We start from the raw sequence: 26,688 nt of genomic DNA on the forward strand, positions 1-26,688 counted from the left end.
CTAGATCTCAACACTGCTGTAAGCTTGCACCTTCTGCACTTGATTCTCAGCCATCATCCTCCTTGTCTCCTCTGCAGACTGCCACTCTCCATCTCCAGCATAGGCATTCGACAGTGATACGTAGGTGCCGTCGCTGCTTGGCGCCATTCTCAGGATCTGCTCTGCTGCAAGCACGCCAAGTTCTTTGTTCCCATGGATCCGGCAGCCATTCATCAGAGACCTCCATACTGCAGGCCATGGCTGAAATGGCATTGCTTCTATGACATCTTTCGCTTCGCTGACGAGCCCTTTTCGCGCCAGGAGATCGACCAGGCAGGAGTAGTTGGCCCTTGTCGGATGCACGCCGTGTGCAAACAGCATGGAACTGAACAGCAGCTTTCCCTCCTCGACTTGCCCAAGATGACTGCAAGCTGAGATGACCGCGACGAACGTAGCTGGTGTTGGAGCCAATTGTAGTTCTTCCATCTCTCGGTACAGCCTGAGGACTTGATGGATCAGACCATGGTTGGCATAAGCTGTCAGCATGGTGTTGTACAGTATGGTGTCATTAGTTACCAACGAAACATCAGTGAACACACTTTCAGCAGCAGTAACATCGCCACACTTTGCATACGCATCAACCAAGGCGCTTGCCACACAGAAGTGCTTGCTATACCCTGCCCTGACAACGAGGGAATGGATGCATCTGCATTGCCCTATCAATGCTGCGTTTGCACAAGCGTTCAGGATGGTAGCCAGGATGAACTCATCAGGCTCCTGTGTGCACTCATCTCTGAACAAAGTGAAAAGGTAAAGGGCCTCATCGTTCAGGCCATGCTTCAAGAATGCAGAGATGGTGACTCCCCATGATACCAAATCCATCTTGCCAGTGTCCTCGATGACTTTCAGTGAACCATGAACCGAACCAAGGGTTGCCTTTACTTTGATTAGTGAAGTCGAGACGAACTGACATGATGCAAACCCATGTTTCAGAATACATGCGTGGATCTGCTCATGGTTTCTTGAGTCGTGAGCTTGTTGGAATGCAGACAAAACAGCTGGATAGGTGAACTCATCTGGTTTTGATCCAAAGCAGAGCAAGCTGCGGAAGAGCTTCATTACATCTTCAGAACTACTGTGCAGACCATAACCTGCAATCATCTCGTTCCATGTCATAATATTTCTGACACTGAGATTACTGAAGAAGCCATAAGCAGAGTGGAGCAGACCACATCTAGACAGCATGTTGATGACCGCATTCGCTACAAGTAGTTTCTCAGAGTAGCCATGACGATAGGCAAGTCCTGAAGACCGAGGGAGGTGTTCTCCTTAGCACCACAGAGCCTCAGCATGACAGATTGTTATCGCCATTAATTAACAGGATTAATTTATGGGCCGAAAGCAAGATGGGCTTAAAGCAAAAGATTGAAGAAGGCTTGTAAATCGACTTCTGCGTGAGCATTTGGGCCACATGGGCCATGTATCTTTAGATTTAGTTTAAGATTAGAGATAGAGTCCGATCGGGACAAGATTAGTTTAGATTGTTTCCCAAGTCTCCGGACTATAAATATATACCCTATGTTATTCATAAAAGAAAGAACGTCATCACGTCTCGCAAACAACAATCTCGGCGCATCGCCACCCCTAATCCTAGGATTTCATCCAAGTAAGCGTCATGCTGCCCTGATCGCTTCTCGCGATCAGGGCAGCGTTGTTCTCGCTTTTACCTTGGTATTACTCGTACTGAAGCGTTTTTATGGCGAGTAGTACTAGTTATCTCGATGTTCGTAGCATGACTTTTAGTAGATCTGTCATGCTTTGTTACTTATCATCTACGAATATCATGTTGTCTTTACGCGATCATGTCATCATCTTATGCTAGCTCTTGTTGCATAGAGTTAGCTGCGTAAAGGCAACACCCTGTTTCTTTTACGTCTAGTAGATCTAATCTGTTATGGTTTGCTCTTATCTCTAAGAGTTGGCGTAATATTTGTTAGATTAGGCCTTGCAAACGAGTTGGATGATCTGGTGGTGTACTAGATGCTTTATCTTAGCCTTAATAGGGATTGTTCCGGGAATCGGCTCTTGCTAGTTTTTAGGCCTCTGTTTTGGGTTATGGTTTAGTTATCTGTTACGTTCATTAGGCCCAGTCACGTGTAGGACGTTCCGATCTAGCAGTGAAGCTTTTACCATCGTGGATTAGATTAATTAAATTTAATTGAAGCAGCTTTACAGTTATTCGCTTTATTTATCAATATCCGGATGTAAACAGATCCAATCTGACACCGGGACTCGATCGGCTCCTTAAAGCCGATGCAAGAGTCGTCCCGGGGAGCCGATCACGGCTCGGACTTATGTTTCCACGTGTTTGTGTATGCAGGCTAATCGTTGCAAGCACGTTCGCACCTTCCTGATCGGGTATAGGTCAGGTGGCACGCCCTACGTCTTCACAAGCCGCGGCGTGTGCTGGAATTGCGGGCCGTCGACGAGGGAGCAGTGCCTGCCAGCGCCCCGGCAATCTCCCGGCTCTTCGTGTTGCCTGTCGCTGCTCGCCGGTGGGTTTCGACCGACAACACATTCTGGCACGCCCGGTGGGACCTTCATCGACAACAACGCCCGCCGCAGAGATGACAGGAGCTCAGGACCAAGCATCGGTTCTGCCGGTCACCAAACCTGTCACATATGAAGAACTGACTCTGGAACACAAGCAAAAATACGATGAGGCCAAAGCTCAGTTCGAAGCAGATCTCATCGGCTCTTTTGAGAGGACCCGCAACCATGGCATCAAGTGGAAGGGGTTCTCACCGGAGGGCGCTCTCGACAATGTTGATCTGTCTGTGCCGTCAGAGGAGCGCACCAGGGCCCTACGCCAGGAGATGAACTACATTGTGGCTCACATGCTCCATCGGCATTCAGAAAGCCTGGTGAACGAGCTTGAGCGCGTGGCACATCGCGTTGTCCAAGAGGTGATCAAGAACCAGTACTCCCCATCGGGACCAACTCTGGGGAGTCACAAGGGGGAAGCTGCATTGCAAACCAAGCCGCCAGTGTCCTACTCGCTCGCGGCAGCAATACAGCAGAATTCGCCGATCTACGTCGTCCACAAGATCGGCGGTGATCCTGGAGAAGGCCAATTCCTCACCGAGCCACCCAAGGAGATCCCGCACGGCTACACGTGCGCCTACATCCCTGACAGCGTCAATCCAACACGCTCGGTGCAGATGGTAAACCCAGGAACTTCTGGAGCAGACGCGGAGAAACAAGCGTGGCTGGCAAAGTACGCTACCGGGCCGAGTGCTGAGCCATCGGCCCCAGGAGTTCTTAGTGTGGAGCAAGTCAGTGCAATACTGAGAGACCAGTTCGGCATCCTGCCCAAGAGAAAAGCGATCGGCTACTCCAAGCCGTATCCAAATGACTACGACTTGATCCCGTTGCCTCCCAAGTATCGGCTTCCTGAGTTCACCAAGTTCAACTGGTCATAAGGAGCCAGCTCCATAGAGCATGTGAGCCGATACTTAACGCAGCTTGGGATGATCTCAGTATCGGATCCTCTGAGGGTCCGGTTCTTCGGCCAATCTCTTACAGGCCCGGCTTTTGGATGGTACGCGTCATTGGCTCCAGACTCAATTCGAACTTGGAGGCAGCTGGAAGATCAGTTCCATATCCAGTATCACTCAGAGGCTGCTGAAGCTGGAATTGCCGACCTCGCCCAAGTCAGGCAGAAGCGAGGAGAGACTATGTCGGAATACATACAACGCTTCAGAGAAGCCAAGAACCGATGCTACTCATCGCGCATCACAGAGAAGGAGGCAATGGATTTGGCTGTTCTGGGACTCGCTAAGCCGATCAAGGATCTGGTTTTTCAGTTGGAATTCACCTCTCTGGCACACATGGTGCAGAAGCTTACGGCATATGAGCTTTACCATCCTGAGCTGTACCAGGACAAGTTCAAGCGTCATGTAAACATGGCCCAGGCGGATGAATCTGATGACTCTGGCGAGGAGCAAGAAGTGACCGTGGCAGAGTGGACTCGGGGGGCAAACCCTGTCCCGTGCAAGTGGGTCAAACAGCAGGGGCTTGTGAAGGGCTTCGACTTTGACGTGAACAAAGCAGAGCAGATATTTGATCTGCTCCTCAAAGAAAAATAGCTGAAGCTCCCAGAGAATCACAAGCTACCAACCGCACAAGAGCTGCAGGGAAGGCTGTACTGCAAATGGCACCACTCGTTCACTCATGCCACGGGTTAATGCAAGGAGCCGCGTCGTCAGATCCAATCGTCTATCGAGCAAGGCCGATTAATTCTGGCTCAACACACGATGAAGGTTGACACGAAGCCTTTTCCATAAGCCAACGTGGTAGAGTTGTCAGACTTCACTCCTAGGAGCCAGAATTTTTCATTCCAGATCAACATGGCGGGGCCTATACGCCGTCGTGACGAGCAAAGGAGAGAGGCCGTTTCTGGCAAATGGCCTCAGGATCAAAATGAGCCAGGGCGACAACATATTACTGAAGAGCAAGTGCATTACATCCGCAATCAGCTTCTAGCTTCCGATCGGCTTCTGGAAAAATATGAATATCAGCACAAGTTATGTCGCCGATATCAATCGGAAGAAGAGGAGTACGAGTACCGCACAGGGAGGACGCTGGGAAGGCGCTAGGCTGTACGTGACCACTGGCATTGCCCGTTCTTCAGGTACTACTAGAATTCCGGCATGAGCCGATTGCCCACTATAGATGATTGTCTGGAGTGTAGGCCTCGGACACGCCAGTCAGGCGATACTTCGGTGTTTCGACGCTTGGGGCCCAAAGTGCGTCACAATGAACATGTTGAGCGGTCGACCAGGGGTGATTCCGAGCCAGAAGAAGAAGACGGTGGTGTCCTGACGGGCTTAATCGCTCGCAGAAGCGCAGAGTGCAGCGCTTGCGCAATCTAGAAGAGGCAGAAGCAAAGTACCTTGACGTGCTGAGGAAGGCGCGCCCGGATCTCGCGAAACAAGTCAAGCACCCGCGAAGGGTGGAAAGACGCCCTCCAAGAAAAGAGTGGCGCCCCAAGCAGACAAAAACCGATAAGAAGCCATCGGCTGATGTGAACATGGTGTTCGTGCTCCCATCAGAGTTCCGGGCACCCCAACCGGAGGATTTGCCTATTACACAGTTGGATCTTGGCCCCCAGCCAATCATCTTCGAGAAGCCAAAGGAAAAAAGCTACAAACATTTGAAGGGGTTGTATCTCAAGGGCTTCATCAATGGTAAACCCGTTAACAGGATGCTGGTTGACACCGGTGCCGCAGTCAACCTGATGCCATATTCGGTGCTGCGCCGCTTGGGGCGTTCTTCTGCCGACCTAATCAAGACCAATGTGATTCTCAATGACTTCAACGGACAACCATCAGAAGCAATGGGGGTTCTTAATGTTGTAACACCCTAATTTAAATTTCAGCATTTATTAATAAATTTAATTGGCTGTATTTAAATTTCTAAGGTTTATTGTGATTAGTATGGCATTTAATCCAATTTTTGTTCTATAAGTAATTAAAATTTATCATAGGTTTAATATTTTTTGTCGCATTCATGCTGGTGCATACTTTTATTTGAGTGTGGTTTGAATTCAAATCCATATTTGAATTCAAACTTTGTTTGAATTAGATTTAGAAATGAGAAGAATAGGAAATAGAAAAGGAAAATAGAAAGCAAAACCCACACCCAAAGTCAACCCAGCCCAAACCTGACTTCCCAGCCCAGCCCGCTCTCTCTTTTCCCTCGGCCCGCTTCCTCCCTACCGCGGCCCAGCAGCACTTGGCCCAGCTCTTTTTCCCCCCCGCTCTACCCCGGCCTGCCCAGCCGCGGCCCAGCTCGCTCCGCAGCCCAGCCCCGCCTCAGCCGCTCCTCCCCCGCGCGCGCGCGCCACCGGTCCAGCCCGCTCCCCAGTCAGCCTGCGCCCCCGACTCACCCCGCTGACCACCGGACCCGCACGTCAGCCGGCCATCGCTCACCGCGCGCGCTCGCCCAGCCGCTGACAGGCCGACCCCAGCGGTCAGGCTCGCCGTCTACCTCGCGCAACTGAACCCCGCGATCTCCGCCGAGACGCTCGCCGGCTTTCCAAACCCGGGCGCGCACGCCAAGGTCGCCGCCGCCCTATAAGAAGGGTCCCCAGCCTCTTCCATACCCCTCACCCTCACCTCCGCCGCCAGTAAACCCTAGCGCGCCGCTCCCGTGCTGCTCCGCCGCGCCGCTCCTCTGCATCGCCGCGGTCTCGCCGCCCTGCCACAGCACAGCCCGCCACGACCCCCGAAATAGTTCCGCCGTGTGCCCAGGACCCACCCCAAGCACACTGCCCCCGATCCCGGACCCCGCCATTGACGGAATTGCGTGGATCTTAAGTCCGGTAAGGTCGCTCGCGCCGCCACGATTTCACCCTGCCGGTGCAGTTCGTCCTGAATTGACTCCGGTTCTTACTTCGTAGGTGCACCCCTCGTCGACCAGTGCAGCTCTGGAGCCCTGGGGAGCCTAGCATCGTCGGGACCGCGCGTGTCGCCTCAGCACCGCCTCCTGACCCCACCGTGAGAACTCCTGCGATCCAGTTCTGGCCGACCCAAGGCTTCAGTAAGCACCCCTAGATCCCCTTGGTACCTTTTCGCCTGATAACTCAGCTTGTAGACCCCTTCGGGGCTTAGAACGCCGCTCGCCGGCGAGCTAGCGCCGCCCGGCGCCATGGCGAACCCTGCAAAACCCCCACCGAACCCAGCTAGCCACCCAAGTGGTTTACGCGTTCTCTGGTGAATCTCCACGTCCAAACCGTAGTCCAAACCGAGCACCGTAGCCCCGGAATCGACCTTCTCCGGCGACCCCCTTCCAGCGCCGCCGCTCGCCGTGGCGTCTGCGCCGCCGCCCGCGTGCCCGAGCCCTCTGAGCCGCCCATTTAGGAACCGACGGCCGGGATTAGATCGGATCCAGATCTAATCTGGACCGTCAGATCCAAAACCGACAGCCCCGATTCGAAGATACCCCTTCGGCGGCCACTTTTTGCTAAAGAGTCCCTGATCTCTTTGCTAATCAACCCGCGGTCCAGCCTTAGTCAAAAGTATTTACGTTAAGGTCCGCTTTTTAGCAAGAACACCCCTGAGCTTCCTAGAATTTGAACCCGCAGTCCAGGCTTGAAGATTTTGCGCGTCAGCCCTTAGAATTAATGTTTATTTATGTTTTAGTCCTCGGTTTAGCAGAAAAGCCCCTGGAACCCTGTTTTTATTACAAATAAGCCCCTGAACCTTGTTTTTAGCCTAGATTACGCGTTTTAGCTCCGTTTTTAGCGTTCTTTATGTCCACGCGATCGTTGTAACGCGTAGAATAGTTCTAGAGTAGTTTGTGCGCTGTTTTCATGTATTGTTGTACTGTTTCTTAGATTTTGTTAGTGTTTGCTTGTATGCTTATTATTGTGCATTGTTTTGGCCATGTGTTCGTGAGTAGACGTTGATCCATCTGAGGAGCCCCAGTACCAGTACCCGGAGCAGCCATCTTCGGAGCAGTTTGAGCAGCAGCCAGAGCAGTACGAGGAAGGCAAGTATAACATGAACAACCCATCACTTTTAAATACATTTTCATACTGCATTTTAATACTGTATGCCTATAAGGACATTCCTAGCCACTTTATATCCTTTAAATATACCTTTGGGTTGCATTTTGGTTAGTTGTGCTAGGTTGATGCGCTATAACACACTTTGGTCCTTTTTAATTAAATTGATTAATGGTTTACTTGAACTTAATTCTGAGAGTGGCACTCTGTGTGGCTTGAGTGGCTCACGTCTCGTTAAAAGATGGTTTTTGTAGAAACATGGTTTAGGGGGCCAGCACGGTGCTTATTGCCTGGTTGGCCACTCTCCATAAGGACCGGTTCATAGAGCGACAACCTGGGACAACAGCGCTACCACAAGGCTAGAATGGGATAGACTTGGCTTACTAATTAGGTCTTTTTGGTTTGGAGTAACTTACCTGCGGGGCAAGAGTAGTAAGCTTCAATGGTCCCTGCTCCTCCGGCTGGTCTGTGCTTGGATTGCGCTCCTGTGCTTGTACCCCCGTGAGGTGGGCCCCATCGTCGCTGACCTATCTCTCACGGTTACGCCTTACCAACGAGATCCTTTGTAATGGCCTCGTAGTGAGTCGCTAGTCATCTCACCTAAGGAAGTGTGATGAACCTCTGGCGTAGCTCACGACTTGTGGGTAAAGATGTGCAACCTCTGCAGAATGTAAAACTGGTATACTAGCCGTGCTCACGGTTATGAGCGGCCCAGATCCTCCTTTTGATTAGTGAAGTTATCTCCTTCTGACGAGGGAGGTGCTTCTCGGGGTTACCTTGGTGGCTTGGTTTCGTTTTGGTTCTCAGTAGTTTCTTAATTAATTCTGATTAATAACTATGTAACTGGGTTAATGGTAATTCATCAACTCGTAGTAAATAGCTTTAATAAAATTTTGCCAACACTTAAAAGCTAATGCAGTTGAGTCAGCCAGCCTAGAGCCTCATAGTTTGTGTTATACTTGTTGAGTACAAGTTGTGTACTCACTCTTGCCTCTTCTCTACTTTTTCCTCTTGGCTACGCTACTGCTGCTCAGCTCCTGCCGACACGAGGGAGTTCATCCAGCGCTACCAGGACTACGAGGACTTCTAGGTGTTCGTCTCCCAGTCGACGTCCCTGTGGCGCCCTGCTTCAGCTTCGGAGAGCTTTTTCGTATTTTGTACTTCGCTTCCGCTGTATTAGACATTTATGTCCTTATTGTAATAAATAACATTCGTATTTCGATTTATTATGTCTTATTCGTGATATGTGCTGTGATATACTGTTCATTCTATTGTATATACGTGTGACCTGATCCTGGCACGTATATGATTGCTCGGTTTATGTTCTTTTATAAACCGGGTGTTACAAATGTGGAGTTGACAGTGGGCCGCAAGACGATCCCGACTTCGTTCTTCATCGTCAACAGCAAGAGTACATACACGGTATTGCTTGGGAGGGATTGGATTCACGCCAACTGTTGTATCCCTTCCACAATGCATCAGTATCTCGTCCAATGGGATGACGATGAAGTGGATGTGGTCCGTGTAGATGACTCCAGTGAGGTCTCGCTCGCAGACATGAACGCCTGGGATGCGGAAGGGCAAGAGCCGATCTCAGGGATCGCCCTGGAAGATTGTGATCGGATCGAAGAGACAAAAAACGGACTGAGGCTGGTCTTATCCACTGGCCTCACAGAGTAGACGCATCCTGCCACGCTACGAGGTGTAGTAGAGATAGAGAGGCCAGTCCCAGCGTCTGGCCCCAAAAAATAAAAAATCCTATTTGGGGTCGGAATTGTTACATCATGTACATACGATGGCCTGCTCTGGCAGTTGGCCACTCATCGACTATTTAGTTTCGGATGATGATGGGAGTATAGAAGCGGCCAGCCCATGCGGTTGGCCAAATAATTTTTCTTGTCATCTCCCTGTGTTTGCCGCGGATCTCGTGGATAACGAAGACTCACCTGCGTTCGCAGCTGGTTTTTCAAACGACGGCAAGCTGGGATACGGGTTCACGTCAGCTAATGATTTGGAAGAGGTTGACATCGGTCCTGGGGATAAGCCACGGCCGTCATTTATCAGCAAGAAGTTAGATCCGGTCTTGCGTGAGGAGATGATTGCACTGCTGAAAGAGTACCGGGATTGTTTTGCATGGGACTACACCGAGATGCCCGGTCTAGACAGAAGTATTGTCGAGCATCGGCTCCCGCTCAAGAAAGGGTTTCGGCCGTTTCAGCAACGAGCACGTCAGATGAAGGCCAAAGTCCTAGAAGAAGTCAAGAAAGAGGTGGAGAAGATGTTGATGCTGGGTTCATCAGGCCTTGCTGGTATGCAGAATGGATCTCTAGCGTGGTACCGGTACAAAAGAATGATGGCCGATGGCGTGTCTGCGTCGATTTTAGAGATCTCAATAGAGCGACGCCAAAGGAAGAATATCCGATGCCTGTTGCAGAGACATTGATCAACGCAGTTGCCGGTCACAAAATGATGAGTTTTATGGACGGTAATGCCGGCTACAACCAGATCTTCATGGCCCCAGAAAACGTAAACAAGACCGCGTTCAGAGTACCAGGTGCGGTCGGCTTGTTCGAATATTTGGTTATGACCTTTGGACTGAAAAATGCCGGTGCAACGTACCAACGTGCCATGAATTATATTTTTCATGATCTCATCGGCAAACTGGTAGAAATTTATATTGATGATGTCGTGGTCAAATCCAAATCAACTGGGGGGCACCTGGAAGATCTGCGTCAAATCTTGGAGCGGACTCGACGGTTTGGGCTCAAAATGAACCCAAAGAAGTGTGCCTTTGGAGAATCGACCGGTCAATTTTTGGGATTCCTGGTGCACGAACGGGGAATCGATATCGGCTTGAAGAGTCAAGAAGCTGTAAAAACGATGAAGCCACCAACCACGAAGAAAGAGTTGCAGAATCTCATTGGTAAAATTAACTTTGTCAGACGATTTATTTCTAATCTGTCTGGGCGCATTGAACCGTTCATGGGTTTAGTGAAGATCAAATCCGATGATGAGTTTCGCTGGGGGGCAGAACAGCAGCAAGCTTTCGATGAAATCAAAGAATATTTATCAAAGCCTCCAGTGTTGGTTCCTCCTCAGCAAGATAGGCCGTTCTACGTGTACCTATCCGTGGGTGACACTTCGATTGCTTCGGTGTTAGTCCAGAAGCACGACGGCCAGGAGAGGGTGGTTTTCTACCTCAGCAGGCGCATGTTAGACGCCGAGACCACTGAGATCGAGAAGCTTTGCCTTTGCTTATTCTTTACATGTACAAAGCTTCGTCATATTTTGCTCTCGGCGGAAACAATTGTCATATGCAAATCGGATGTCATAAAGCATATGCTGTCGGCTTCTGTCCTGAAAGGCCAGCTTGGAAAATGGTTGTTTGCATTGTCAGAGTTTGATATTCGATATCAGCCTGCGAAAGCAGTCAAAGGACAGGCACTGGCAGATCTTGTTGCAGATAGGATCAGCACTGATATAGCTGCACTATTTATTCGTGCTTGGGCTATGTTTTTTAACGGATCGGGTTGTGATGATGGGTGCGGTGTGGGAATTCTGTTGGTGTCTCCTCGAGGGGTGACTTACTCCTTCTCCATCAGGATGACTGCCCCATGCACCAATAATTTGGTGGAATATGAAGCCGTTCGCAAAGGGATGGAACTGCTCCTCGAAGCTGGTGCAGAAGCGGTGGAAATATTTGGAGATTCCAAGCTAGTGATTTCTCAGCTCACGGAAGAATATAGATGCGAGAGCGAGGCTCTTTTTCCGATATGGATGCAGTGCCGTGAGTTGATGTCACAATTCAGGTACATCAATTTCCACTGGTTACGCAGGACTCTGAACAATGAAGCTAATGATTTGGCACAGATGGCTTCTGGGTACAAGGAAACAGCCGATGGAGTCGATGTAGAAGTTCAGTTTCTAGAACCCGGAGACTGGAGAGCCGATATCTTCAGTTACTTGAAGGATTCAGCTCGGGGGGCACCCAGAAGGATAAGACTCAAGGCCATGAAGTATGTTCTGATAGGGGATGACATGTTCTACAGGACCTTGGAAGGACTACTGCTTAAATGTCTGGGACCTTCACAGTCAAATCAGCTCTTGCATGAGGTTCATAAAGGAGTCTATGGTACTCATCAATCGGCTCATAAGATGAAGTGGCTGATTAGGCGATCGGGCTATTACTGGCCCACTATGCTTGAAGATTGCTTCAAATATTACAAAGGATGTCAGACATGTCAGAGGTTTGGCAAAATTCAGATAGTGCCAGCATCAGTAATGAATCCTATCATCAAACCGTGGTCATTCAGAGGTTGGGCCATGGACATGATTGGTCAGATCAACCCGTCGTCTAGCAAGGGTCACCAATGGGTCTTAGCTGCTACAGATTATTTCACAAAGTGGGTAGAGCCAGTGCCCATGAGGTCAGTAGCGTCAAAAGATGTGATCAGCTTTGTCAAAGAGCACATCATTCACAGATTTGGGATCCCTCAGACCATTACGACCGATGGAGGATCGGTCTTTATATCAGAGGAATTTAGGAAGTTCGCCGATGACATGGGAATTAAGCTGATCAGATCATCTCCATATTATGCCCAGGCCAATGGACAAGCTGAAGCATCCAACCAGAGCCTCATCAAGCTCATAAAGAGAAAGATCGATGAATATCCTAGGCACTGGCATGAGGTGTTGTCAGAAGCTTTGTGGGCCTATCGTATTTCATGTCACGGGTCTGCCAAGACATCGCCGTACCATTTAGTCTAAGGCCAAGACGCTGTGTTACCATGGGAAATCACGGCTGGATCAAGGCGTGTCGAGTTCCAGAACGATCTGACAACTGAACAATATGCAGCCTTGATGAACGATAATGTGGAGGATCTGACAGAGCTAAGGTTTTGGTCGCTGGAGAAAATCAAGGAAAATAAGGCTAAAGTTGCTCGTGCGTACAACAAGAAGGTCAAACCAAAGAATTTCCAGGTTGGAGACTTGGTTTGGGAGGCAGTATTGCCATTGGGAACTAAAGATAAAAAGTTTGGTAAATGGTCTCCAACTTGGCATGGGCCGTATAAGATTGATCAGATTTTGCCTGGGAATGCATACATGCTCGAGGAATTGGACGGCGTCAAGTTTCCTGTTGCTGTTAATGGTCAACACCTCAAGAAGTACTTCCCGAGCATGTGGGAAAGCGAGTAACAAGAGCCGATGAGATCCATCTAGCTGTACTGAGATAGGCCAACACGTTGAGTTGGCCGGTAAAAAAAAAGAAAAGAAAAGAGATAGGCCAACACGTTGAGTTGGCCGGTAAAAAAAGAATGAGAAGCCAACACGTTGAGTTGGCTAGTAAAAATACATATGAGAAGCAAGACAGCCGATGTCTAACCATCGACTTAAGATGTTTTAAATGAGTACAAGTTTCAGGTTTAACAGGCCACATCAAATGTTTTCTGAACAGTTCTACTAGTTCAGGAATTTTTCTATGGCATGGATGGCGTCCGCATGTACAGCATCAGCACTTGCAATGATTTCTTCGTCGTCCTTGTCATCACCTGATATTATCTGTCGACTCAAGGTGCTTATCTCTGCAAACTCTGCCTGTATTTGTTCAGCCATTTCTTGGGCTTCCTGCCTAGAGTTTGCGATCGAAGCTTTCTCCTCTTGGATTAGTCTTTGGGTAGTGTGGACCTTTTCTTAAAGTTCAATCAGTTCCTTTTCCAAGAGGTTGAGTCGTCTTGTGTTCTCGGAGATATCAGCTTTAGCATCCAGAGTTGCTTTCTTTTGGTTGAGGGCTTTGCACTTTTGAGCTATGTCAGTTTTCAGAAAGACTTGAGAATGACATGCTTCTATTCTTTGTTGAGCTGCCTTCGCCTCTGCCCAAAAGAAAGGAAGATGGCCGGCTGGCCAGAGTTTGACTCGAAGTAATTCTGGAAGCTGGGATTCTATCTGCTCAAGAATTTCTTTTATCTTGCTGGAATCATCAACCAGAGCAGTGATCGGAGCAGATAATAGATCCTTGATGAGTTGAAGCTGATTTGCCAAGTTAGCCGATTGCTGCAGAGATGATGTTTTTGTTCCAAGGGCAGTCAGACCCATCGATGCCGGGTTGAAGGAAAGTAAACATGAAATATCAAAGCCCTATGGACATATCTGAAGTTAGAGCGAGATGCATTTATGAAGCTATCGGCTGGTTTAGAATTGGTTCTCATAAAAGTTACCTGTTCTGAACAAGAAGTAATGATCGGTTCAGGTGTAGCCGATCCGGTTGTGTTAGCCTGTTCGTCGTGCACATCCGTTAGAGTATTTAAAGTCTCAGTTGCTCCAGTGTCAGCTTCATGAACAATGACCTCGTGTTGTGCTGGGCTACTTGTTTCAAGGATGTCTTCAGCTGCGTCCTGGAAATAGAATTACAGTCAACCAGAGTACATGTGTGTGCAATAATAAAGAAGAAGTTTTAGAATGATGAACTACCTGGTTGGTGTTGGACTCTGATGGACTCGGGGAAGCTGGTGCTGGTTTCTTGATGACACGCCTCGTGATCATCTTCCTTTTCTTGGTCAAGACTGGGGGGGGCAACGATTGCATAAGCTTGTCTTCGTTTGGAAGCCGACTTAAGTAAGTCTGGCTGAATAGTCATTATCACTTTCTTCATTGATGATGATCCTTTGCAGAAGAGTATATTAGGAGCAGTTGGAAGAAAGTGGAATGGCTCCCCGTCGCTGGTCATAGGTTCTGGACCATCCTGTTGCTGATAACAGGGTGAGCAGGATTAGTCAAGTAAAGGAGTGGATGATTTAGAAAGGGTAAAGTGCATAAATTCAGTACCTCTTCCTCGGGGATTACATATTCAGGATCAATTTGCTGCAGTCGAGGACCTAGAGCTTTTCTGAAAACATGGGTTTTCCACATTCCCCACTATGTGCTAAAATCGATCGATGAAGGATCAAAGGATAGATCGGCTGGTATTTGAATGTGGAGGTCATCGAACATGTTGTAGCATCTTGAGCTGGTGAGACCATCAGGCAGATCGGTTCTGCTCTCCACCAAGTGGTGAATATGGAAGTGGGGAGGGACCTGTCCTAGGCCGAATTGCCGAGCTGCTATGACTGGTTGATAAGATTCATAACCTGGCTTGATAATTCTATTAGAGGTGCTAATGCCAACAGGAAGGAAGCCAGGTCGGATCATTAAAGAGTATAAATGCCGAGTGTTGTTGTCATCGGCAAAGTTGTCTAATCTGAAGGCAGTTGGGTTTTCAAAGGATTCAGATTCAGTGAATGGGAAATAGAGTGGATTATCCAATCCTTTGTAGAAGACTCTGAACCAGTTTGTTGCATCTGCTGAATTCAGTTTATTGCCAGGGAGACTAAATAAAACTTGGCCATAGCTAGTACATCTAATTGGTTTGTCACTCTCATCAGGAAAAGAGTTCTTGGTTAGGCCTTGGAAGTTCGGAATCTGGTGCTGAAAGTACAGTTGTGCCCACAACTGAATAAACCACCAAAGGCATCCAGTTCTCAATTTCTTTTGGTTAAGCAAGTTAGATGTCATCAAATGGAGATATCTGTAGATTTCTCCAAAAAAAGGTTTGCCTAGGCCGATGTGATTGCCATGGGCCAGGTGATAGGCCAAGGGAAGATAGTTTTTAGTTGGAGCTAAAGAAGGGCCATAGAAGATGAAGTGCTCTAGCCAAAGATTTAAGAAGGCTGTGTGTTCCTTCTCAGTCACTGGACCTTTTGTTTTCATGTGCTGATTCATGTAAGTGCCCCAGTTTGTGCAGTTAACTTTGGAAGAAAGTTTGAAGGGGACTTCTGCCATTTTGTGGGCAGCTGGATTAGGAGATCCAATGTCTAAGCCAGTGATCATGGTGACATCTAGCAGAGTGGGAGTCATGGATCCATGACCAAAGAGGAAACAGTTCAGAGCATCGGACCAGAAATAGCCGATAGTTTTCAGAAGATTTTCATCTTTGTCAAGTGGAGACAATGATAAGCTAAGTGCATCGGCTATGTTCAAATCCTGCCACAAGGGCATATAAGCTTTTGCTACTCTGCGGTACCATGTAATCCAGCTCTCAGGAGGGTTAGGCCAGACTCTTAAGCAGTCGGCCTAGAGGTTCAAATCGATATTTTGACTCACGAAAGGGATCCTATTTGCTTCACAAGAGATCAAATCTATGGGATTTTCATAGGTTTGTGGGCCAAGACATAAAGATTTTGGATTGGAGGGATGCGGCAGAAGGATATCTGACACCTGAAGTTCAGAAATTCAGAAGTATGCATATGGTGTCATGTTTCAGAGTTTAGCGTTTCAGAAGCTTAATAAGCTGAGGAGTATTAAAAGAATCAGGCTGAATATTACCTTCAGGCTGCAGATTGCCGCATCATCAACGGTAGGATTTGTTGTCTGAGCTGCAGAGTCTGCCATAGTTCAGATCCGTTGACTTGGGGTTTGGTTGCTGTGGGCTCTGATTCGAATTCTGGATGCTTGAGGAGTTCTTGCTCGAATTTGTAGAGCTGGGTTTTCGAATTACGCTCGGATTTGAGAGCTTGTTTCGAGTTCGGTTCAAGGTGGAAGTGTGACTCTACTCTTGTCCGGGTTGCTTCTAGTTTGAATTTCGTCGGCTCTTGGATATTTATAGAAGCTTGATGCGTTGCCATCGGCTTTTTGGAAAGTAAAATACAGAATTGGAGGAAATTGATTTCATTAATAGAAAGGTCATTACAAGGAAAGCCGATTGTTACAAAGGAATTAATCCTTCGACTTTGTGATCCTACCCCTACGATGCTACCTACTTCTACTGCTCGTAGGTACCTAGTACCTACGGTGTTTGGGGCTTCGGGCCAGCGCATCCCCGCTGCCGTCGTCGTCGCTGTCGTCGTCGTCGTCGCTGTCGTCGTCGTCGCTGTCGTCGTCGTCGCTGTCGTCGTCGTCGTCATCACTGCCGAAGGCGCTGCTGCCGCCTTCGGACCCGAAGTCGCTCCAACCATCGCCGCCGCCGCTGTTCTCTTCTTCGCTGTCCTCCTCGGAGGACCCGAGGAACTGAAAGGGCTTTCCACCCATCGGCTCGTCATCGTCGGAGGGGGAGTCGATCTCCTCTTCCGAGGAGGAGTCGAGTCCGTCCGAAGAAGGGTCTTCCTCGTCGCTGTTCTCCGACTCCTCCTGGAACAGGAGCCGGAGGTCTTCTCCCTCGGTCTTGGGCTCGTCTTCCTCGGAGGCGGCCCCAAAGTCGAACTCCTCTGCATCCCAGTGCAGAGGAGCCAGCGCTTCATACGCTGCAGTTGGGTCCCACTCCGGCGTTGGCTCCCGACTCTCCGGGATGGAGTCGGTGGAAGAAGCAGGGAGGGGGGAAGAAGAAGGAGAAGAGGAGGAGGAAGAGTCTCCAAAGGAGTTGGAGTCAGAGGAGGAAGAGATCGCCATGGCTATTGGTGTTGGAGGACTGGGGTTTTCTGCACTACTGGCTTGGGAGGAAGAAGGAGTTTGCCGTGAAGAAGAGCCGATTCGGGGTGAGATTAAATAGTGAAAAGACGGAAGACGGACCGGTAGTTTCACATTCTACGAGGAGCCAGTTGCAGATACATTGCGTCTTCTTTGGTGGTTGCAGTGTGTTTAATGAGCATTAACGGGAAGATGATGCGACGGAGTGGTTTTGGAACTATCATTGCCAAAACAAGGGGGCATGTGTTATCGCCATAAATTAACAGGATTAATTTATGGGCCGAAAGCAAGATGGGCTTAAAGCAGAAGTTTGAAGAAGGCTTGTAAATCGGCTCCTGCGTGAGCATTTGGGTCACATGGGCCATGTATCTTTAGATTTAGTTTAAGATTAGAGATAGAGTCCGATCGGGACAAGATTAGTTTAGATTGTTTCCCAAGTCTCCGGACCTTAAATATGTACCCTATGTTATTCATAAAAGAAAGAACGTCATCACGTCTCGCAAACAACAATCTCGGCGCATCGCCACCCCTAATCCTAGGGTTTCATCCAAGTAAGCGCCATGCTGCCCTGATCGCTTCTCGCGATCAGGGCAGCGTTGTTCTTGCTTATACCTTGGTATTACTCGTACTGAAGCATTTTTTATGGCGAGTAGTACTAGTTATCTCGATGTTCGTAGCACGGCTTTTAGTAGATCTATTGTGCTTTGTTGCTTATCATCTACGAATATCATGTTGTCTTTACGCGATCATGTCATCATCTTATGCTAGCTCTTGTTGCATAGAGTTAGCTGCGTAAAGGCAACACCCTGCTTCTTTTACGTCTAGTAGATCTAATCTGTTATGGTTTGCTCTTATCTCTAAGAGTTGGCGTAATATCTGTTAGATTAGGCCTTGCAAACGGGTTGGATGATCCGGTGGTGTACTAGATGCTTTATCTTAGCCTTAATAGGGATCGTTCCGGGAATCGGCTCTTGCTAGTTCTTAGGCCTTTGTTTTGGGTTATGGTATAGTTATCTGTTACGTTCATTAGGCCCAGTCACGTGTAGGACGTTCCGATCTAGCAGTGAAGCTTTTACCACCGTGGATTAGATTAATTAAATTTAATTGAAGCAGCTTTACAGTTATTCGCTTTATTTATCAATATCCGGATGTAAACAGATCCAATCTGACACCGGGACTCGATCGGCTCCTTAAAGCCGATGCAAGAGTTGTCCCGGGGAGCCGACCACGGCTCGGACTTATGTTTCCACGTGTTTGTGTATGCAGGCTAATCGTTGCAAGCACGTTCGCACCTTCCTGATCGGGTATAGGTCAGGTGGCACGCCCTGCGTCTTCACAAGCCGCGGCGTGTGCTGAAATTGCGGGCCGTCGACGATGGAGCAGTGCCTGCCAGCGCCCCGGCAACCTCCCGGCTCTTCGTGTTGCCTGTCGCTGATCGCCGGTGGGTTTCGACCGACAACACAGATAATGTAACTTGGTTAGGTTTACAACCATATAGTGACATGTCGACAAAGCAGTCTGTAGCTGCCTTCACTTCCTCATCATTGGCAAAACCGGAAATTACCGTGTTCCAGGAGACAGTGTCCTTTTGCCGAATCTTACCAAAGATAGCTATGGCCATGTCCTGCTCTGAAGTACATATCAACAAGCGCGTTCATCACTGAAGTACTGGATTCGAACCTGTTGTGGATGACAAGACCATGTAGCTGCCGCCCAAAATTCAACTCGCTGTTGATCGAAGAAGCCTTTACAGCTGAAATATAGGTGAAAACATCATGCGTTATTCCACAGCGATGCAGCTGAACCACTGTCCTCATCGCATCACATGCGTATCCATTCGAGATATAAGCCTCCAACATCGCATTCCAGCATGCCAGGTCTCTGAAAACAATGCCTGCAAACACGTGCTCCGCAGCAGCAGTACGCCCATGCCTGGCATACATTAGCATCAACGAGCTTCCCACATAAGGATTGGCATCCAGGCCAGCTTTGACAGCGAGGCCGTGAACGGAAAGGCCGAGCCTGGCGTTGGCCACCGCTGACTGGCAACAAGCACCGAGCGCGCTGGCGAGAGCGAACTCGTTGGGGCAGAGGCCGTTGCCGAGCATGGAGACAAACAGCTGGAGGCCCAGGTCAGGCGCGGCGTTGCGCACGGAGCCGGACACCATGGCGGTCCAGGAGAAAAGGTTCCAGTGCGGCATTTCGTCGAACACGCGGAGCGCGCCGGCGAGGTGGCCGCGCCTCTTGTAGAAGATGAGGAGGTGGTTCGTGGTGAAGGTGTCGGCGGACACGCCGAGCTTTATGCACTGTGCGTGGAGCCCTGAGCCCGTGGCGAGGGATGGTGGAGAGGTGAAGGAAGACGAGGAGTAGGCGATGGAGGAGAGGGCATGGGCGATGGCGAAGGGGTCCCTCTCCCTAGTGGGAGTGGAGCCGGCGAGGGTGGAGAGCATGTTTGCGCTGCGGGCAATGGCTGTGGGGATGGAGAGCGCATGAGAGATGGCAATGGCAAATCGAGATGGGCGGCGCCGCGGCGTAGGGGCTAAGCCAGCATCAGCATCAGCATCAGGAGATGGCGGCGGCGGCGGCAAAACTTGGATTCGGTTCCGGCTGTCCCAGGTGCCCTGCCTCTCACGTATCAATCCACTGTACCTGTAAATTCATTGCACTACTAATACTGTAATCCGCAGTCAATATTCTGATTTTGAACTGGAATAACCTGTAAATTGTGCTTGATTTGTGATTTCTACTTCAAGCTGAAAAACTTACGAGAAATGCTAGTGATTCTGCTGCGTCTGCAAGATTCACAGTTCACACTGTATCTAATACCGAGTAAGGATAAGGGTTAAAGTTGTACGAATAACTCAACGATGCTCTGCCCCTGTGTTTTTTTAATGAAAAAGAGTACACAAAATCAGCTTTAGTATTAATGAGTGAAGTGCATCTAGGCCGATAGATGTTAATGGTAAGTTTCGGTGATTAATGACAACCGTATGCGACTAACGTGTGTTTTGAAGGAAAAAATAATGATTAATTTAGTCTCATATGAAATGTGAAAAGAGACCCCTCAATTCGGAACAATCATGCGTGCCAAGGACTCAATTTCAAAGATTAAGGACCTTTCTAGTCTCAAGTGTCACAAGAAGATGAAGGACACTTGATTTAGATAGGGTTTATAGTTTTTAGTTCTTGACCGTACTTTTAAGAGGGGTTCATGAGTTAGTAGCTTGATCAAAATTGAGTTGGCCTTAGAAATCTTGCACACTCGCTCAAAAATAGCTCAAGATGGTCAATAGAAGTTAACACAACACTTGGAAGAAGAAACAATCGAAGTTACATTCAAATCCAAGTAAATTCAGCTGAAAACAAAGAAAAACAGCAGCACCGGTTGAACCGGTGCCCTAGCATCGGAGCATCCGATGCTTGGCGGAAGGACCAATGCCCTGTCGGTCTATCTTCTCTGGGTACAGGTAGGAATCAAGTCGAAAACTCTATAGCACCGGTTGAACCGACAGTCAAAAGATAAGCACCGGTGCATTGGATGTACCTTGTTCCAGAGAGCATGTTTTGGTGGACTTCTTCTTCTCTTCAGCACCGGTTGAACCGACGCTTCAGAATCGAAGCACCGGTGCATTAGACGTCCTATGTTCCAGAGAGCTTGTTTGACTTGATCAGTCAACCTCTTCAGCACCGGTTGAACCGATGCCCCTACGGAGCATGCACCGGTGCAATGACGCAAGCCTGGATACTGTGTCAGAACCCCAACGGCTAAAATTTGGACACAGAAAGACCGGTTGAACCGACGCCTCAAATCTGACACACATCTGTTCTTCCGGTGCTCACGGTTTTTCTGTAGTGGACTTCCAACGCCTATGTAACTCTTTCCACTCTATATAAGGGCACCCCATGGCTCATTTCAGTTGCCTTTGACACCCTGAATACTTGAGGCCACCCTTGAGAAGAAGAGAAAGTGCTTTGAGCAAACAAGAGAAGATCTAGCATTTTGTTTGTGATTCAACCTTGAAGAATCCATCCTTTGCAAGTGTAGCAAGTGTGCTTGAGCTAGGGGCAACTGAGTGTAGGTCAAGTGAAGGCTTAGGAGCTTGTTACTCTTGGTGTTTGACGGCACCTAGCCGGTCTTTGTGATCGGGAGGTTCTTGGTGAGCTCTTGGTGTTTGTGGGAGCCCCAAGACAAGAAGATTGTACACGGTGTGAAGCTCGCCGTTCCGGAGATGGAGAAAGAACGTTCTTAGTGATCACTTGCTCCTTGGTGAAGCAAGGGAGCTATACCCTTGTGTGGGTGCTCCAACGTGGATTAGGGGGGAGCGTCAACTCCTCGATACCACGGGAAAAAATCCGGTTGTCTCGTGTCTCTTACTTTTATTTCAAGCAATTAAATCCTTTTGTTGTTACTCTTGCCTTTGATTGCTTGTAGTTTGACTTGGACAACTTGCATGGTAGTGTGATATTTTGCTTAGGTTTTAATCTTGCTAGTGTGATATCTTTTAGGCAACATGATCATGATAGTGTGTTCACCTATCTAAGGACCTTGTGCTAGCATGCTCTAGTGACTAGGTTTCAAATTTTATAGATTGGGCAATACTAGTCTAGGTTAAGGACTAGATAAAATTTTGAAAAAGTCCCAATTCAACCCCCTTTCTTGGGCCACGATCCTTACAATGAGAAAGTTCAGATCAAACCACGACTGCCATAGTTTCCTCTAAAATTTATCAGAAAAAAATATGTAGAAAATGGTGCAAACAATGGAGCGAGAAATTAGAAAGCTCCATCATTTTATTCCCTCGTCAAATCAAATGGACAAAGTCATCTTGTATTTCTCCAGAGCTCGTACGTGAAACGTACTCCAAATCGGGGCTAGCTAATCTACGGTCGACCGTGAGAACCAATCTCGTACGGTCGATCCTCAGACAGCAGATTATTTCCGTATTTGGAAAGCGAGCAGCGAGCGCCCGAATCGACACACGACAGCAAAATTAGTTTTGCTCCAGCGGTTGACACGCGGCGACGAATCGGAATCCACTCAAGGGCCCGCGCGTCAATTCATTTTTCCTTCTCTTTTAGGACTTCGCGACTAAAATTTTCTTTTAGCAAGCTAATCAATTTTCGGGATTGTGGGATTTGGGGTGTAATATGGGGTGGGGGTTGACATAAAAGTAAGTTTTGTTTATTTTTTAAGAAGAAAATGAAAGTAAGTTTTGTTTATTTGTTTAGGAAGTGATAGAGCTTGTTTTGTTTTGGGCAGGTTTCAAGAAAGAGTTGAGTATGTACGGCACGGGAGATATTGGCCGGGTTGCTGCGTTGCTGTGTACGATGGTGCGCTTTGGTGCTGTAACTGAGAGCTTGGGCGCTTTTCTGCGTCTCTGTGTTCATATTGTATTATGCATATGTTCTTGAATGGGCATATAACTTCGAATACGGTATGTTAACGAGATTGGCCCTAATCAGTCGGGACGATTATGACTGGTAGAAAATGATTGACCCTAATCAGTTGGGTTGCGTATGGCAGGATGACGTGATTGGCCCTAATCAGTTGGGCCAAGTAAGGCAGTTTGACGTGATTGGCCCTAATCAGCTGGGACGAGTATTGTAGGTGGACGTGACTGACCCTAATCAGTTGGGACGAGTATGGCAGGTCAGCCTTGATATATACTAAAATCCCATTATACAAAGCATATGATCATGGAGTCGAATCCTAAAAACTCAGACCACCCTAACTCGTTGGGCCGAGTATGGCAGTATGACGTGATTGGCCCTAATTAGTTGGGCTGACTATGGCAAGTTAACGAGATTGGCCCTAATTAGTTGGGACGATTATGGCTCGTTGAAAATGATTGGTTCTAGTCAGTTGGGTCGAGTATGGCAGGATAACGTGACTGGCCCTAATCAATTGGGCCAAGTATGACAGAATGACGTGATTGGGCCTAATCAGTTGGGACGAGTATGGTTGGTTGAAAATGATCGGCCCTAATCAGTTGAGACGAGTATGGCTGGTTAAATTATTTTTGAAGCAAATTTTGACTAAAAAAAGATTGCTAAAACTATTAGTGAAGAGCAAAAAAAAAAAACAAATAATGTTGACCAAAATATAGTACAGTTGAGTAAAATTGATAGGCAAATTTTGGAAAAAAAATATTGTAGAGTTTAAAAAATTGATTGGGCAAACTTTGGAACAAAAAATATTTTAGACTAAGAACTATTTAAAAAAAGGAGAAACTATGAAGCTTAAAATTTTGATGAGAACATGAAGATAAAAAAGTTCAAGAAAAACTACACATAATTAGAGAAAAAACAATACATAGCCGCAAAAAACAAATTAAGAAACAAATAAGGGTGGCCAAAAAAGAAACAAAATTATTAAATATGTGAAAAATTTTGCACAAAAAAATTTTGATGACCAAAATAATTTAAAGTAATCTTTTTAACAAGCATATATTATCAACAAAAAAGGCATTTACTAGCGAAAAAGGTGATGACAAAACTTTTGAGTTAAAAATATGATTAAGATAAAATTTTTGGCAAAATATGTTGATATTATTGGTTCGAGATGGCACGAGCCCGTGAAGCGGAAAAGAGAATGTCGTGCTCGCGGTCGTATCCACCATGAGTTCCGCAAATTACGGTCGACTGCAATTTCATGATTGGCACTGCTAGTTTATGGTCGACCGTAGGGAAGGGTTCCCTATGGTTGATCTTCGGACAAATTTGAAGAGATAAAACAAATTCAAGAAAAATTTTGAAGTGATAGAAAAAATAGCAAAAAAATTTGAAAGAGAAAGTTTTACATAATAAATTGAAAAAATTCAAGAGAAAATTTTACATCCAAAATAAAAAAACTCAGGTAAAAATGTTTTTGAATAAAAAAAGGAAAAAAAATAAATATACAAAAATGAAAAGCAATAATTTGGAAGCAAAAATGGTGAACAAAATTTTAAAAAACTTGTAGATAAAAAACTTATAAATAAAAAATGACTAAAAAATTTGTTTAAATTCAGGAAAATATTTTTTTAAAAAAATTAGCAGACAAAATTTTGATTTGGTCACAAAACTTTGAAATAAACAATCTGCTAATATTCAGAACAATAATTTTGAAGAAAAATTTTATTAAAAATTGAAAAAACAGAAATTGTGAACAAATCTTTGGGAGAGCAAGAAATTGAGAACAAAAATTTATAGAAAAAATAAAAAAACAACATTGCACGAAAGAATTTTAACAAATAAAAAAAAGTTTATATAAATAACTTTTTTGCGGAAAAGTCAAATAGGAAACTTTTACTATGAAATCAATAAACGTTATGTGAAAAAAGTTTGGAGAAGGAAAAATAGGTAAGGGAAAAAATAAAGAAAATGCAGCTCTAGCATTCGGATAGCCGGATCCGGCAACGCAATAGCACAGATCCGATCGGCCTAGCTCATAGCTGCTCCGACGCAGAGAGCTTTCCAGCTCCTCTACTGCCGCGGGTCGGCTCGGCTGTCGCACCTGACGTAGCGAGGTTGCCCCAAGCGCCGCTATGCCCGCGCACGGCGCGCCGGCACGCCGGGCAGCAGCTTCTAGCTCAAGGAGCTCGCCTGAGCACCTCCGCTCCTGCGGGCCCGCTCTGCCAGGCTGCAGACCGCACGCTGCTCTTGCATGTTGCTGACGGGAATATGAGAGGAAAAATGAAGGAAAGAAAACGGTGAAAGAAAAACATTGAATGGGAGAAGAAGAGGAGCGGTTGGTTTTAGTTTGTCGAAAGACACGTGTTATGCGCAAAATGCTCAGATTGACCGTGAGGACGAGAACCTGCGGTCAACCATAGAATTAGGATTGGGCTCCAAATCGTATGTACCCAAGATTGACGTTGACCTGACCCCAGTTTGCTGGATCGCGCCCTTCATAAGCCGTTCCTTCTTGGCAGTACCACTTCTTGCAAGTCTCCGACTCAGCCGTCGCTTCTTGCCACATCGCCGCCATGCTTCTCGCTGGCGATGACAATGCCCCGGCCACACCGGACCACCACGCCCCTGCCCTCCCCAGCTACCGAGCCTCCACGCCGCTGCTCTCCGAGCACCTCCTCCCCGGCGATAGGCCACAACAGCGCGCGCACTGGCTCGGGCAGCTCCCCACCTTCTGTCGCCCAAAATCTGCCGACGACGACGCGTCATCCGCCGTCGACTGGGGCTCCCTCCGCCGAGCGTGCAAGGAATGGCTCAAGAACCCCATGAACATCGCGCTGCTCCTCTGGCTCCTCTGCGTTGGCGTCTCCGGCGGCATGCTCGTGCTCCTCCTCCTCGGCCTGCTCGACGCCGCGTTCCCGGCGCCGGCGGACCGGAGCCGCTGGGTCAAGACCAACAACCAGGTGCTCAACGCGCTCTTCACGCTCATGAGCCTCTACCAGCACCCCGCGCTCTGCCACCACCTCTTCCTCCTCTGCCGCTGGCGACCCCGCGACGCCGCCGACCTGACCGTCGTCGTCGTGCTGCTCCACCTTACCGTCGCGTGCCAGTACGTGCTCTGCGGGCTTTACTGGGGGTACACCAGGCGCACGCACCCCGAGCTCGCCGAGGACGGCTTCTTCGTGCTCGGCGTTGTCGCGCCGGTCGCCGCCGCCGTGTACACCGTCTGCAGCCCGCTGGGAAAGGCCAGCTCGCCGTGCAAGCTCGCGTGCTCTGACGCCATGGTCTCCGATGCAAAACAGCGCCTTTCTCCGATCGGGCACGTCGTCGTCGAGCCGGAGTGGGCCGGCGGCATGTTCGAGTGTGCCGGCAACGCATCGCCGGCCTGGTGGCTCTCCTTCACCTGCACCTTCTGCGTGTTCGGGTGGAACATGGAGCGGCTGGGCCTGGGGAACGCGTGCGTGCACGCCGCCATGTTCGCACTGCTCTGCTTCGCGCCGCTCTGGGTGCTGGGCGTGTCGGCGCTGCACATCCGCTGAGCGTGCGGGCTGCTCTACGGCGGCTACTGGAGGATCCAGATGACGGAGAAGTTTGGGCTCCCCGGGAGCATGGCCTGCTGCGGTTCCAAGTCCGTGATGGACTACGCCCGGTGGCTCTTCTGCTGGCCCTGCGCACTGGCGCAGGAGGTGCGCACGGCTAGCCGCTACCACGTCGACGGCGAGGTCTTCTTCTCCAAGGCTGCCGATGATGATCGGCATCGTCAGCAGAGGCAGCCGTTGCTTGCGGTGACCATGACCGATCACCACCGTGACGTTTTCAGTGCAACTGACATGGTTGCAGTGTCACAGGGGTCACCACCGGACGATGATCATGTGGCGGTGGTTGTTCATGACGACGACACCATGATGGCTCCGCCGGTTCAGGTTGTGGTTGAGGTGGAGGAAGATGACAAATCAGTGTTGTTCTTCATGGTGAGAGGAGCAGTTGTCCGGTTTCGACATTGGTGACGGTGAGGGAGGAAGATGCTGATGATAGTATGTCGTCTGAAGGAAGCTGGAGGGTGGAGAAGGTGAAGAAACTAATCAACATGCTCACTCTGGTTCTTTTGTACACCAGGGGCTTTCTTCACTAGAGGCGGAGGATATTGGCACATTCTGGGCAGTAGTTGGCATAGGTTAGATCACAGTCTCCTTCATTTTTCTGTTGCTGCAAAAGGGCATTCGATTTTTTCTTCTTCTTCTACAGACTACAGTTCATTGGTGTATATATACAGAAACACGTACTTGTAACAAGAGCCACCATGTGAATAAAAT

At 48.3% G+C, this 26,688-nt stretch overlaps 1 protein-coding gene and 1 pseudogene across 1 annotated transcript; one reads left to right on the forward strand and one right to left on the reverse strand.

Annotated features, from left to right (window-relative positions):
* On the reverse strand, positions 1–24,953 carry LOC120689420 (pentatricopeptide repeat-containing protein At3g49170, chloroplastic-like). Its single transcript, XM_039971700.1, has 4 exons — positions 24,829–24,953; positions 18,879–19,633; positions 16,606–16,785; positions 1–1,130 (listed from the first exon to the last, which is right to left on the reverse strand). Exons 1-4 carry the CDS (start codon positions 24,951–24,953, stop codon positions 1–3), a joined length of 2,190 nt encoding a protein of 729 aa, XP_039827634.1.
* On the forward strand, positions 24,952–26,507 carry LOC120689421 (annotated as a pseudogene).
* The last annotated feature ends 181 nt before the right edge of the window (positions 26,508–26,688 follow it).

Source organism: Panicum virgatum, chromosome 9N (genome assembly GCF_016808335.1).
Source record: "Panicum virgatum strain AP13 chromosome 9N, P.virgatum_v5, whole genome shotgun sequence".
Lineage (NCBI taxonomy): Eukaryota > Viridiplantae > Streptophyta > Magnoliopsida > Poales > Poaceae > Panicum > Panicum virgatum.